This window comes from Aulonocara stuartgranti (assembly GCF_965226115.1).
Source record: "Aulonocara stuartgranti genome assembly, chromosome: 4".
NCBI lineage: Eukaryota > Metazoa > Chordata > Actinopteri > Cichliformes > Cichlidae > Aulonocara > Aulonocara stuartgranti.
Genome location: NC_138942.1, coordinates 24072612 through 24087852, shown reverse-complemented (window position 1 = coordinate 24087852; position 15241 = coordinate 24072612). Strand labels below are relative to the sequence as shown.

General features: G+C 38.6%; 1 protein-coding gene across 2 annotated transcripts; it reads left to right on the top strand.

Moving 5' to 3' along the window:
* The first annotated feature begins 6520 nt into the window (after positions 1–6520).
* csf2rb (colony stimulating factor 2 receptor subunit beta) lies at positions 6521–15186 on the top strand. 2 transcript variants are annotated; one of them, XM_082530394.1, is made up of 15 exons: positions 6521–6590; positions 8084–8280; positions 8635–8752; positions 8852–9030; positions 9121–9275; positions 9778–9922; positions 10154–10286; positions 10410–10564; positions 11289–11422; positions 11587–11767; positions 11885–11978; positions 12115–12181; positions 12311–12390; positions 12623–12785; positions 13538–15186. In XM_082530394.1, the coding sequence occupies exons 2-15, from the start codon at positions 8175–8177 to the stop codon at positions 13964–13966; spliced, it is 2139 nt and encodes a 712-aa protein (XP_082386520.1). In that variant the 5' UTR covers positions 6521–6590; positions 8084–8174; the 3' UTR covers positions 13967–15186. The 2 variants fall into 2 exon arrangements, with proteins under 2 accessions (XP_082386520.1, XP_082386521.1); XM_082530395.1 differs by having other exon boundaries at positions 6531–6594.
* Positions 15187–15241: the final 55 nt, after the last annotated feature.

The following is a 15241-nucleotide window of genomic DNA, read 5'->3' as shown; positions in this document are numbered from 1 at the left end:
AAGTGTAGACTGAATATCCAAAGAAAGACTCCCATTGCACAAAAGCCACAACTAGTAATAAAAGAGGAAGTAATAATACTACATGCAGGCATAGACTCTATGCAGATCCATACATTCATTTTCTTCAGCTTATTTCAGGGCAGCAGCCTAAGCAGAGAAGCCCAGACCTCCCTCTCCCTAGTTACCTCCTGTAAAGGTGTTTCCTAGCCACCTGAGAGCTATAGTCTTTCCAGCATGTCCTGGGTCTGCCCTGTGGTCTCCTCCCAGTGGGTCATACCTGGAGCACTTCACCCAGGAGGTCCCCAGGAGTTACCTTGTCAGATGCCTAAATCACCTACTCTCAGCCCCTCAATGGCTGAACTCCTCACTCTATCTCTAATGGAGAGGCCAGCCACCCTTTTTTCCAACGCTTGTTCCCGTGATCTTGTTCTTTTGGTCACTACCCAAAGCTCGTCACCATAGGTGAGGGTAGGGATGTAGATCGATCAGTAAATTGAGAGCTTCGCTTTTAAACTCAGCTCTTTCTATACCAAGACGGACCTGTACAGCGTTCGCATCACTGCAGCCGCTGCACCAATCCGTTTGTTGATCTCCTGCTCACTCTCCCCGCACTCATGAACAAGACCCCAAGATACTGTCTATGCAGATAGCATTTAAAATATTAGGTTTGTTGATATTAATGAATACTTATATAAATACATATACATTGCAACACTGGTTCTCATAGGACTTTCCAACCTGGATATTCTGATCCCGGAGCTGGATATCCTCAGAAAAGTTTTCCTACAGACACAGAGTGACTGTGGAGACATTGCTTTCTACACATTGTCTGCAGTGCAATTCTAGGCCCAGGGCCAAATACTGTGCTTCTATCATAAGGCGCTGGCATCACAGACATGATGAGGCCATAATATGACATGTGTAACACTTGGGTGGTTTTTTTTCTTCTCCTTTTTTTTCCAGTGCTTTTAAAAAGACTTACAATAGCCAGACTTACTGATAAAACCGATGAAAAAAAACCCCATTCTATCTAACAAACACCAAAGGAAATATAAGATTCTGAGGCCACAATTGACTAAACTGAGTAGATGAAAATTCACAGTACGTTTTGATTGGCTGAAATGCCACTGTATAGATGTAAAACAAATTGAAAACCTTGAAAACGAATCAATCAAAACATGCAAGTAGAAGAGGAAGCACAAAGAAGAAGTAGGGGGAAAATAATAAGTAGAAGGAAAAGCAAGAGGAGGGGGGAAAGAGGTCTGGCAGAACTGCTGCTCAGACGCCTAGAAAATCATTGACACATCTAGACTTTTCTTAATGTTATTTGACAGATTCACTGCTATCATTGCTTCTGTTAAGTCAGGGATGTCAAACTCATTTTACATCGAGGGACACATACAGACTGTTTTGGTCTTAAGCAGGCTGAGTGAAATTCCACTTTTTATCCATGTAAAGACGTTTAACTACACATTTAATCGCTGAGTTTTCCTAACATAAAATAAAGAAGTGTAAGGTCAACAGCACATCTATTTTTCTATATGATAAATGTGCAAAATTACAAAAAAAGCTCTGGTAGCTCACTGCCCAGACTCCCCCACATTTATAAAACCGAAGGCTTTTGTTGATTGATGAAAATTTTCTTATTTTTACCTAAATTTCGAATGTAGACAGAAAAGAAAACAGGAACCTTTCAGTCATTCAATTGTTTATCCATTACTTATCCACTTTAATGTAGTATGAATGGCTATGGGGGAACAGAAAAAGCTGTAAAAAACATAAAAATACAGTTAAGTCCAAAGATTTATGCCCCTCTTAACATTTTCCAAAGCCATCCAGCAGGTTCTGGCCCCTGGGCCTAATGTTTGACACTCATGTTCTAAGTTTAATACTTAACAGTGTTCATCTTTGAATATTAAAAGCATATGTCATATTGAGGTTTTAAACGTCATCTCAAGCTTTGATTTTTCTTGTTTTCAAGTGATGTAATCAGGCAGTAATGCAACTGTCCGGCTCAATTACAATATTAGTTTTTTGTCTATTTTCTGTGCATGCCAATTGATTTAAAAAAAAAGGGGGGGGGGGGGAACAGAAGAAGACACAAAAACCACGAAGCACTGGGAAGTGGCTCAGACGTGTCTCTTCCAGCAGGACGCAGCTCAGTTTTAAGCAGAACTGCTTTGTAATTACTTTAATGTATCCTTATTGGGCACGTATGCCAATTTTCATAAGTTCAGTAATTGACTCTCTGCTTTTTCAGCTCTGGCACAGCCCACTCTGTCTCACACACTCTCGTATTGATCCCATTAGTTCACATTACTTTGCCTCAGAGATTACAACAGATTGGTCCATGCTTGTGTACAAATGCTGCGAGCGCTGATCTAACAGTTCGGGTTACGGCTACTTATTGTTCAAAGTAAATGTTTTTCCTGTTGAGAAACACAACTGAGCAATGAAGCTGCTTTGTCTGTGGAAATCCAGCTGCCTGCCTGTCCAAAATTAGCAAAAGAAGTAGTTTGTTGCTGTATCATTAAATGAAATTCTACATCATGAATTCGCTGTTCTTAACACAACAAAAGGCAGGAGTTCAAGTAGCATGTCATTATTAAAGTAAGGGGAACAAAGCATGACAAATAACAGTGACATTTAAAAATACTTCAAAAGAGTAAACATTCACACACACACACACACACACACAAAAAGTAAATCCTAATGTGATATCTGTCTTTTACTTTTTCGGTGCATTTGCCCGCAAGGCTAAACAGGATGCACAGCAGTTTGACTGCTGGTGCTGAAAAGGAAATAAGTTTCCTGTTGTTTTAGGTTCAGTCATGTAAATCATGTAAAATTATTTCGCTAGAGAAGTCACATTCCCACTTTAAGTTTTAACCACTACAGTTCCTTAGACTGTAGTCAAATTAAACCAGGCGTGCAAATATAGGAACCAAAGCACTTCAGATCTGTCTTGCCATACTTTTGTATTGTTTAGTGTGACACCTTAACAGTGCTTTAGCATTGGATGAAACTGTACCTGTGCCATAAAAAAGCCAGAGACAGTATGAAAGGAAGTTTTTTTTTAATTATTGTTTTTTTTAGACTTTTATTACACCACATTGTTATTAATGTGAGCAGTTGTGCCCGATCATTCCGTTTTTCTCTTTGTGTAAAATAGCATCCTATAACATTTTTGGATGTGTCTAAGCTGCCAGCTGTCTTAAGTTCAAAAAACACAATATTCACTATAGATAGATAGATAGATAGATAGATAGATAGATAGATAGATAGATAGATAGATAGATAGATAGATAGATAGATAGATAGATAGATAGATAGATAGATAGATAGATAGATAGATAGATAGATAGATAGATAGATAGATAGATCTTGAGCGAGAAAGATAGATATATAATTTATATAATGACTTTATATATTAGGATAATACCAATAGTAATCTAATAATCTAATTAAAAACACCACATTGTTCATTATTATAGATTAAAGCAATGGTTCCAACCCTTTAGTCTCCTCTTTATAAAAGAAATATAACATTTTAAGATGGAGTTGGGAGTGGTTCTTTCTAAAACTATTGGATAATTTCTAATAATAACCTGTCTGAACAAACAACAGAGGTAAAGCATATTTAAGTGCATGAACGAGCTTAAAGTAAGTGGTATGTAAAAAGTAAATCACATGTAACTGTTTACATATGTTGTGTTCAAATGATTTGGAAATAGTTACCTGGCAGAATTTTACTGGATAAAACTTTCCTAAAATGTGCTGAAATGAGCACTGAAATGTGCTCATGTGTCAGGTTTCTGAATTATGCATGAGACTGAGTCTGAATTCAATTACAGTTCCTGGGACTAATGTCATTTATTCGTCACTCAAGGAGAACCCAATTTAAAACCACACATCAATTTAAGTATGTGTAAGTTGCTGTACTGTGAATTTGTTCATCTTAACAAATACTTTTAGTATTTAGATTAAGATCAAGTGACTGTTTTTTGTTAAGAAGACCAAAAGTCTCTTAAACTGCTCTTCATCCTCCACCATCCATCCACCCTGCAGATCAACAGTTGTAGCTCAAGATCACTAGGGGGCACGGTCGAGGCTGAAATAAGCGGTGAGGAAAGCGACCTCAGAACATGCAAAACAGAAGAAGGACAAAAAAAAGCATCACATGTAGATTATTCATTTTAGAGTTGCGCTATTGATTATCTTGCCATATCAGGGGTGCAAAGTAAATGTTTTAAAGCTCTAAATTATATCTGCAGAGTATTCCTGCACATTTTGCATGGCATGCTTTGAAAAGCAAGACCTTTTAAAGTTACTACCAGATACCAGCTTTCTTCAAACACTGAACTTTCTCATGTTATTTTTTGATCCGCTTGATGACGCATTTCCAAAACAAAACGTAAGAATGGCTGTTACCTCTTGTTAGATCATACTTCATACTCGTCTTTTCTTGACTCAAACCTCAGGGCCGATATGTGAAGTTCAGCAAGTTGATTGGTCAGTTCCTCATCACTTCTTAGAAGCAAAGGGAGTTTTTGTTTACTTTATAAAACCTCTAGAGAAAGAAGCTATTCTAGTTTTCCCAAGTCGGCAGGACTCACACCAAACCCACACTGAAGTGATAACACTGACAGCTCTGTATCAGCAGTCACAAGTGGTTGATTGCTCATGATAGCATTTTTTTATGTAGCAAGCAAGCTGTGCAAATTTATTGAAGACATTTAATTATTTTGACCCTCTTGCACATGTGACCTCTAAGAATATTTTGTGCATTGAACTCAATAAATTGTCCTTTTTTCGAGGTTTTTTTTTGTGAAATGTGTGAGTGAGTGTCATTAGCTGAAATGAGGAACTGGTCATGCGGTATCTAAGCTCATCATCAACTTTGTTCTGACTGAGGTGTTAAAGACATTTGTTGGCAGGAAGTTACAGTATGGGTCTAAAAATGAAAAAAGGAAAGAGATAAAGAAATAACACGAACTCTGTCATCTTTATATTGCTCTTGTCTTTTGACTCCAAAAAGTCAGTCTATTAAAATAAAAAGACATCATTTTTGCGTAAATGAAATCAATTGTGCAAAAAAAAAAAGGAATAATAAACAATTATTCTCCTGCAGCAAGATATTTACTCCTAAAGAGCAAATACCCACATATGACTGTTCATGCTTAAGTGAAAGAAGATGTGAAAAGCTTGTGTGAGTCAAGCAGTTACTCAGTTTCAAATTTAGTTTGAGGAATCACTATTGGTAGGAAAGTGAAAAAAGTTGCGAGTGCCGATAAAAATTCAGTAACTTTATACATACGTAATAGTATACTGCCAATGTGCACATACTGCATATGTACTTTTTATTTAGAGTGCAAAAAGTGTGTGTGATGAGGAAGAGTGTATGTGGGGTTTAGAAGTCTAAATATAAGTGATTTTGTAACCAGAGGAGGTTATTTGATTGCGTGTTTTGACTCAACACTGTAGAACAGACTAGAAAGAGTCTAGCTCAAATTAGTTTCAGTACCATAACAGGACAGATCAGGAACTTTTTATTGAAAAAAAATTTTTTATTTCTTTTATTTTAAACTCGTGTTCTCAGGTACAAACTGAACATTTCAATAAAGCTTTTCAAAATCATGAAAGTGAGAGTTTACTGTATATTTTAAGGGGGAAATATCTGTAACCTCATCTAATCTAATCTAATCTAATGTACATTTATCTGACAAAAAGATGTGAAACTCTACCCACTCAGGAGATGTGGGCGTTCTACATGTTATAACACTGAATGATCATTATTTGATGACATCTTCATCACGCCCACCTTTCAAGTGACTGCAGGAAAATATAAAGTATGAGAAGAAGCAGCTCAGAACACATAATGCTTTAAATCAGAAAGCTGTAAAACGTGGATTCAGTGCTGATGGCTTTAGGACGTAAATATGTGGTGTATCCCGAATGTGATACTGAGAGGCGGAGGTTTCAGGAGCCTGTGGTAAAGCCACATAAATAAAAATTTGCCATTATCTGAAGGGATGTGGTTGGTTAACTGCTTAAACGTTGGCTGGCAGATCTTGATAAGGCCTTATCGCAAAACCAGAATATGTACTGTCAAGATTTTTACTTTGTTTTGTGATAACTTTCGCCATCCTGAAATAATTACCGTTTTACACGTAAGCCAGAAATTTGTTGCCAGAAACTTACTTATTTCTTACTTATTATTGTGACTTGCTTACTCATTAGAACAGTTTTTAATGTTTTCTGTGTCCTCGGAAACAAAAACATGAATCATACTTGTCATTTCTGAATTTCATAAACTTCTAAACTAAACCAAAAGCCTCCACTGCGTCTTCCTTCTGCACTTAGGCTTTTTTCGCAAGAAGTGTTGCAATCCGACAGCATGTTTTTAGAGCTTGTCATTTAAAACAGCTGATTATGCATTTGACGTGAAGGTGACATTAAATGCTACTGTGGACAGAAAAGGGGAAATTGAACTCGTCACAGAGGAAACTCCCACAGACTTCTCGGCTGGCTGACTAGAAGGAAGCCACAGTGAGAGAAGGACAAAGGAAAAACAGCCTTCACAATCTATGGTAGGTAAGTGAGCCATTTATTTTATACACCCTTGCACTGTGTTGGAGATCATGGGTGAGCTAGGAAAGGGGTGAATGCTTGCCTCTCACAAGTGCTACTTTTTCACAGCTAGAAAATCATGTTGCTATATTATTTTAAAAGTTAATGACCTCTGATGTGTGAGCATCAGCCCTATTGAGAAATAATGATAAAAATCCACAAAAGTCAAATACACAGGTTTGCTTTTTGGGCTTCATCAGAGCTCATTTTAAAATGTGTTGAGCTCATGAAAGCGGACATGAATTCCCAGCATATGTCATCCTGTGACTTCTTCTCCTTTGATTTGCTCAGAATTTTCACAATCAGATGAGAAATTGGCTGAGACTCTTCAGAAACATGCGCACTTCTCTTTATGAACGCTTAAAATATCGCCCAGAAAATACAGTGAGTGTACAAAATGAAAAAAATAGCTTAATACAGTAACATACAGGTGTTTCCAGGTGCTGTGGGGTTTTTTGTTTTTGTTTTTTTTTTTTTTTTACATTTACATTTACATTTTTTACTTGTGCTATTTTCTGAAAATCATTCTGTCTTTGATTTCAACTCAACTGATGGTTTCCACTTCTACAGTGTGGCCTACTGCACCTCTGACAATAACAGGTTGACAAGGTTGTTTAGTTTCAGAGTGAATACTGGATTCCCACATTCTCCTGAACGGGGGTTCCCCCAACCTTCTACTGTAAACAGCAGCTCTAAAGGCAGAAGTAATGCCTGAGTGACCCTTAAAATCCCCCGTTGATATTCTAAAACAATGTACTGAAGTCTTTTTTTCCCTCATTTTTCTGTAACTTTATTACCATTTCAGGTTGCATTCACGTTTTTTATGATTGTACATCAAATTTTATTTAAACATGTTGAGGGATCAATTAAAAAAAATGACAAATGCATTTCACAAAATGTCATTTTGATTTAATTTGCATTTATTTGTCAAAAATGTACAAGGTTTTACTGTTTTTACATTGTCAAAAAAGTGGACGCAACATGAATCAATTGATTTTCTTCTTGCAATGTGGGTAAAAAAATAGATTTTTTTATTTTGTGTTTTTTACATTTAGTCATTGTACGGTGTTTACATTTCTTTAAAACATAAAAAACAGACATTTAAAACAAAAAGAAAATGCCCACCACCACCCCTCACTCATACACATACACATATACAAACACCCACACATACGCACACAACTTAACCATACATATGTGTGGCGGTGTGTGATCCCCAGTGTGTTTATTTCTTTTTATCTGCGTCTATCACATGTGAGAAAAAGAGATAAGAGAGAGGCGGATGTGTGGTGACATCCCACAACAAGCAGACACTCAAAGCGGAAGAATGCTCGTAGTGTGGTCATGACTCATTTGTTCATTGTTTCTAGTAAATGAACTAATTCTTCTCCCCTCTCTCTCTCTCTCTCTCTTTCTGCCTCGCACACTGCCCTCTGCTCCGACTTGTCTTCAGACTTCTTGATGATATCAGTAAAAGCAGTTGGGCAAGTTTCGTGAGGGCAGCTCATAACAAAAGGGCCACCTTGCCCTCACTGGGCGCAATAATGGTGCCTCTCTTCTGGCTTCTGCTTTTGGCAAAGCTTCCTAAGCTGGCTCTTTTCTCCGGTTCAGATCGTTGTGTAATCCAGGAGATCAACAACTCACAAAATGGTAAATATATGCCCGGTGTAATCCTTCAAACAACTACATTTTTAATTGTTTTTCATTTTTATTGTACTTTCATTTTAAAATACAGTGACTTTTGCATATTTAGCTTATAATAGTTTTTCATGCAAATCGTGCCATAAGCACCTAAAATCTGATAAAGGTTCTGAGGAAAAGTAAAGCAAAAAAGGCTAACTGTCATATGAAATGTATTTTGTTATGAAAGGTGAACTGTAAGAATATCTTAACTGTTTTTTTTTATATAATTATAATCATTTTGAGTTGAAGATGACTAAAGATTACAGGAATACAACAAAGCGACTGCCCGATTACCTAAAATGCTTTTCTTTTTCTGCTCAGTGTCTTCAATACTGGAATCATTACAATGCCATAATAACTACATGTCCCTTGTCCACTGCAAGTGGAGGCAACACATAAACACACAGTTGGAGCTCTGGGTCGATACAGGATCTGGAAGGTAAAAAAAAAAAGGGACAAAAGACGTGAAGAAGCAAACAGAAAAAAAAGATACATGGGACGCCTTTTTCAAGGAATAACTGTGTTCATGTCCTTGCAGGGAGGTGAAGTGTGAGCCATTTGATCCTAGAGATGCAACTAAGCACAGGGATGTCCGCTGTAGATATAAAGCCAATGCATTTGGCATCGGCTTAAAACACACCGCCTTCTTCCTCCAAAACAAGACTTGTCTCTCCTCCTCCTCTGTCCAGCACAAGACTCTTCATCTTTTACAGCACCGTGAGTTTAACATTCATTCTGTTGTGCTTCCTTTAGCATTCAAGTGAAACTAAACACTCAGGGATGTTGTGCGCGTTTGCATTTTTACAGTGAAAGCACTCCCACCAGCGAATCTCTCCACGCACGATGCAGCTGATGGTGGCCGAAAGCTCATTTGGTCCAGCCCCTACCCTCCCTCCTCATCCCTGAACAAAAACCTCACCTATCAGCTCAGCTATAAGACGCACAGAGAGGACAACTGGGTGGTAAGCATCGCGCATGCAAGCTCATAACTGGATTGAAAATGCCTCATCTTTGTAGCACGTCAGTTTAACTGAAAGGTCGAAAATAGAAACCGAGGTAGCATTTAACACTCTTCATACTTCCTTGCAATATATTTAGCAATAATAATGAAACCAGTGACCTGATGCATATAAATCACATTTTAGATTTCCTCTCACAGGAAAGCTTCAAACCTACGAGACCCTCGAGTCAGAAGCCTGGCAGCTTTAAAGAAATAGAAAAAACAGATTAGGATACACCTGGGGAGGTTCTGAATTCAAACATAAGCATACTAACACATTCACAGTTTGGATTTAAACAAATAACGCAAACATACATTTACATTCTAGGTAGCTAAAAACCTGGAAAATAAAATAAGGATGCACATAGAACTCAGTAGCTGATCCAAATACTTTTTTAACCTTGAATAAATGTCAACAAATAAATATTCCATAAGCCACTCACAACACCTGATTCTCTTTGCAGACTGTGAATGTCACAAACACCAGTATGACACTTGAGAGGCAGCTGTTGCGTCCAGGTCACAGGTATGAAGCCAGAGTGAGGGCCTGGGCCAGCATGGGCCTGTGGAGTGACTGGAGTCCTGTGGTGACCTGGCACACTAAAGAAGGTAAATTAAAGAAATCGGTTCAACTTCAGCTCTGAATAAATTGGTTGGCATGTTTAATATATTGAATAATTTTGCACAAGTAGTGCCTTTTCCTTCTTAAGGAGACCCACACTCTTATCTGCTTTCCTCACATTTCTAATCTTCTCCCTCTGTCCAATTTTATTGGTTAGAGATAAGTCTGGGGCTTTGCAGCTGTTGTTATTAGCTCTTTTTTTCTCTCTTGGGCCACAGACTTTGGGCAGCTTCCCACTTTGCATTGTGTACTGGACGGAGAGAAGGAGGTAACATGTAGCTGGGAAGTGAGCAGAGAGCTGGCTCACATCATTACCTACCAGCTGGCCTGTCAACACAATGAGAGTGCGCCGTAAGTTGAGCGTAACGCTGGCAACACCACCTGGCTGGAAATTAAAAATGCACCTTCATCATTCGTCCATCCATTTGTCAGACCGTTCGTGTCATTTCCTCTGCTTTCAACCTCTGCTTTCAGGTTTGAGAGATGTTGTTTGAACCCAGCAGTCACTTCTGACCTCACCAGGATGATGCTGAGGTACAGCTGCACACTGTCTGTCACAGACCCAGAACATCTGCAGCTGAACCTCCAGCCAACACACAGTGCCAAGAGTTTTAAACTCTACCAAAACAGTGAGTAACCATGTGACTGGAGCTACAGCATTCTGGTCGGGTGCTCCAACCTGGGAATAATTCTTGTTCTTCTAAATTCCAAATCCACACTCAAGGAGCGCTTAGAAAAAAGGGTCTTGATTGAGTAGCCCCACCTACTGTTTAAATAGCACTATTGCACCCATGCCGTACCCAATAGACTGTGTACCCAATATATATGTATGTATATAGATAGATAGATAGATAGATAGATAGATAGATAGATAGATAGATAGATAGATAGATAGATAGATAGATAGATGCTTAAGACCCCTTTTGGTACTTTCCACTACAGTCTGTCATGACAAAACAAACAAGCACACACACACACACACACACACACACACACACAGTAACTACACCCTGTGGGGCTTATTTATTGGCATAATGCATTCCCTAAAGTTAACCAATGAGCTTAAGAATGAATGCCTAATGGCTCAGACGTGAAATCTAAAATCTAATTTTACCCTAAAATTTAATAATACCCTAAAAAATTAGCATGGGCTAATTTTAGTCTTTACAGTAATACAAGTCCTTACAGGTTGGTGGGCAGTAAGATTAAAGTCCCCACTTGGCAAGATAAACGAGTGCAGACACTAAATCACAAGGCAAAAGCGATACCACACACAGCTGTTAAATATGCATAAAACTTTCCACAATAACTTTAGCTATAAACGAACTTCTCTGCATTGCTCTTATTCCACAGTTCGTCCCAACCCCCCACAGCATGTAAATGTGAGGGAAGAAGACAATAACTGGATCGTGAAATGGACCGAACCAAACAAGAGTCAAAAACACGGCCTGTATTATCAGGTCCTTTATTACAGGAAACAAGATGAGGTAAGAAGCCTTACTATCAGTGTTTGTTTTTTTTAATCTTGATAATTGCATTGGAATTCATTCCCATTAACTATAAAAGACGTACTAATTTAAAGGTGACGTAACTGAAAAAAATAACAAAAAATCAGGTACATATATATATTATTTATTGGGGTTTTTTTTAGAATTCTTCTACGCTACTGGAAGTAAGGGATTTAAGTTCTTGGACCATCCTTGGAAAATGTTTAGCCCCACTCCAGGATTACCAGGTCAAAGTTAGGTCATTGGTTGTCCCTGGATCAGGTTCAGAGTATAAAGGAACCCCATCAGAATGGACGGATCCTGTGGAGTGGACCACTAATGAAGGTTTGTGGGCTTTACTTTCAATATGTTTAAGCTTAAAACTTAAAAAAAAGAAGCATATCATGATTCATGTCATTCCCCCAATAACACGATCATTAATTCTGTTTTCCGCACCAACAGTCTGGTCCCCCACAACCTGGATCTATATACTTATCACTGTAGCAGTGGCTCTAGTCTTCCTCATTCTGTACCGCACTATTCCAGCTTGTCGAAGGTACATTATTTGTGTAAAGCAAAAATTAACTACTGCCATCAAAAGTATAAATAATGCATTTATTATGTTCTAATTTCATAAGAATGATTTTTTTAAGTGATAAATTAACCCTATTTGCATAAATTTTAACCACTAGGAATGTAATTGGGTGGGTGGACTCAGTTCCTTCTCCAGGAAAAAGCAAAATCCTGTCAGAGTTGATGGTAAGACTTGTTCAGTTTACAGTTTGCTGTTTTTTTTGCTACTTCTTTATCTTTATATAAATGTTGCACACTTGCTGTTTTTATATGTAAATGTGTTTCCTTTTTTCTCTACATCTATTTGCGATCCAGTCCCCCGGCAGTCGGACCCTTACGCAGACTGAAAAGCTGTATATTTGCAAAGTGCAACAACTGGACGTCTTATCTACATGGTAATATGTTTCACACTTGACCTGTCCGGAGGTCTGCACATTTTTTTTTAGTAAAAGAAAACACTTTCAGCATCAGTGATACTCTATAGCTGTTCCCTTAGATAACTCACACAGACAGACCGTTCAGTGCTCCTGAATGTCACCAATCACTGGGCGTAGCTCCCAGAAAGTGAATTGCAAAATGACGAGCTGTTACATAAATCAATAAAATTCTTATTTTCTTCCCCTGTAGCTCATCACAAGCTTCGCTGTGGCCGACCAAGGACACAGAAAAAAAGTGCCTGGATCAGGATGAGGGTTGCTGGAGCTGTGATAACCTGCCCTCTCCTACTGAGGAGGTTAACGTCTCTGACACTTCTGCGATAAGCTTCACCGGGCCATACATCCTCTGTCGGGTCAGCTGCTCAGAAACTCTAACCAAGTCATTTGTCATGTGTCCAGAGCCTGAAAACCAAAAACATGAAACTCTATTTATATTAAACTAGCCTTAATCAATTTTGCATATCCACATACTGTATGGACAACTTTACTTAATAGTTTTCTTGCTAATAGTTAGATGAGAAGAACACACTTTACACACTATATTGTCTAGAATTTTAGATAATTTCTTAATTAGGTGCAATGATAGAAAGTCTCTGGTCCTATTAAAAAAACATCCCTGTAAGCTATATATGAACTAGATATAGCCACTGTGACATTGCCCACTGGTTTAACGACTGATAGCCTGAACCTTTGAGTTTTAACTGCAGCAGTTGTTGCATCAGTAAAAGCACAGCATGCAGTTCTGGCACTTTGTTTTTATTTTTTCCAGAACAGACACACAAAACAGAATGTCACCTATAGCGGTGATGGGAAGTGCCAGGTTAGCAGTTTCCCACTGATTCCGGTGTTTGTGCTAAGATTTTTGGCCGCTTAATTCACAGAGATGAAAGTTGTACCAGCCGTTTCATCGAAACAGAAAGTGAAGATGTAGATTCGTAGAAAAACACCAAACTGTGCCCTTCATGAATGTGTCAAATAAAACTGTGTTACTTGAATCTATGTATAGCAAACCATAAATGAGCAAACATCACTGGTAAAGATAGAAAGAAAAGAAAAATTAAGGCATTTGATTGAAGACTAAACAGCACTGTTTCTTATCTGACAGTCGCCGGAGCCAGCCCCCGAGTCAGTGAGTGTCAAGGATGAAGAGATGGACACAGAAACCCCGTCAGATGACTCTGCATCGCCTTCTCCTGTAAATTTCACTCTTTTCGGCGAAGGCTATGTGTGTCTGCCCAGACACAGCAACTCCAGATCCACACAGGACCTCATGTCCCACTGTGATGAAAACACGAGCACACACTGGTGTGACAGTGCTGAGCAGGACCAGGGGTGCAATGATCCAACACCATGGCTCGTTAACTCGGACATCAAGCCTGGCTTTAGCGAGCCCACCGTTGGGGGCAAACCGCCAGAATACACGCCAGGACCTTTCACCCACTGGCCTGAAGGGGCCACCGTACAGGCGTCAGGGTACTGCCACCTCCCCACAGCCTTCATGCAAGAGCAACGCGCTAGCCTGCATAATTCATAGGAAGATTTTATCAAAAGAGGACCTATCACTTTCTCTGCACACGAAACAACTTTCTTTTTGCATAAACTTTTCACTTTATTCTGAGTTACTGATGCTTCAATGTGAAAAAAAATTCCTTCTAGCATTTTTGAGAAGCTTTGTGCCTGTTTTTAATCTTAACTGACAAAGTGGCTCCATAGTGTAGTGGCTTATAGAAAAGGCGAAAGATCTCAGTTTTGATCCCAGAAGGAAATGCAAATGACTCTGGAGTTGTGTCAGGAAGAGTATCCAAAGAAAAATCAAATATACTGAAGTGTAGTTTAGTGTCTCACCATTTGAGGGCAATAGTGAGCCAAATTTTGTAGGTGGTCTATAAGCTTATGAGGGATAGAATGCAATATTATGGGAAGCAAACTAAGCCTGTTCTTTGAACTTTTTTAGATAATTTCCTGGCATAGACGGGGATGGTATGTAATCCAAACGTAATCCAAAAAGCAGCCATGCAAAACAGCTTTCGTGATTCTCAATGCATTCAATTTTTGTTCTGCCTGTGTCTAAGCGTTGCACCATCTTTTCAAATGCATGGCACCATCATTTTACTTGCCTGTGTAATCTTTCAGCGTAATGACAGCCTTTCACGCAGGATGTGCACATTTAGCCGCAGACTCTAAGAACTCAGTTGAAATTTAGTCTTCTTTTATTACTTCCTCTAATTCCTTGTTGCCTTCACAGCTGAAGGGACGCAACTATGTGAACTTAACATCATGGAAACAGTGTGTGCTGTACGTTTGCCAACTGTAACATTCACTGTGGTCATGTACAATATGCGTGTTTTGCACAGAGGTGTCTGAGTTGAGACCTTGTTGTCAGTGTTGGAGCCTAAGTGTTGCCAAAGGTGTGTAGAACATGTCATCTGCATTGTGATGTGCTGATTGTGCTAAGATAAGCATAACCAGTGCCGTGTGCAAAGGTTTTAGTTTAGAACTGACGTCAGCAAAGGCACAGAGACGTAAATCTAAACACATAAAGTCTATTTTAATGTAGGTAATGGCAATCAAAGGTGAAGGAGCACAACTCTGCCTGTAAATACAAAAGAACAGAAAATAAGAAACGTTGGGCTGCCAAACTATGTAATATATATATATTATAAATGCACTCTGTCTGTGGATGATCTTTATGCTGAAGGAAATAAACTTGTGTAAACTGCTGTCAGCTGTAATTAAAAGAATATTATATTTTTGCTGGGTTTCTGTCTTAAATTCAATATAATGAAGATGTGACCGAAGGTCCTTAAGG

Bases quoted from the DNA above. Each gene is read 5' to 3' on its own strand.
- csf2rb (XM_082530394.1), top strand. From the start codon at position 8,175: ATGGTGCCTCTCTTCTGGCTTCTGCTTTTGGCAAAGCTTCCTAAGCTG. The intron at 8,281-8,634 runs GTAAATATATGC...TTTTCTGCTCAG, and splicing joins GATCAACAACTCACAAAATG to TGTCTTCAATACTGGAATCA. The intron at 8,753-8,851 runs GTAAAAAAAAAA...ATGTCCTTGCAG, and splicing joins GTCGATACAGGATCTGGAAG to GGAGGTGAAGTGTGAGCCAT.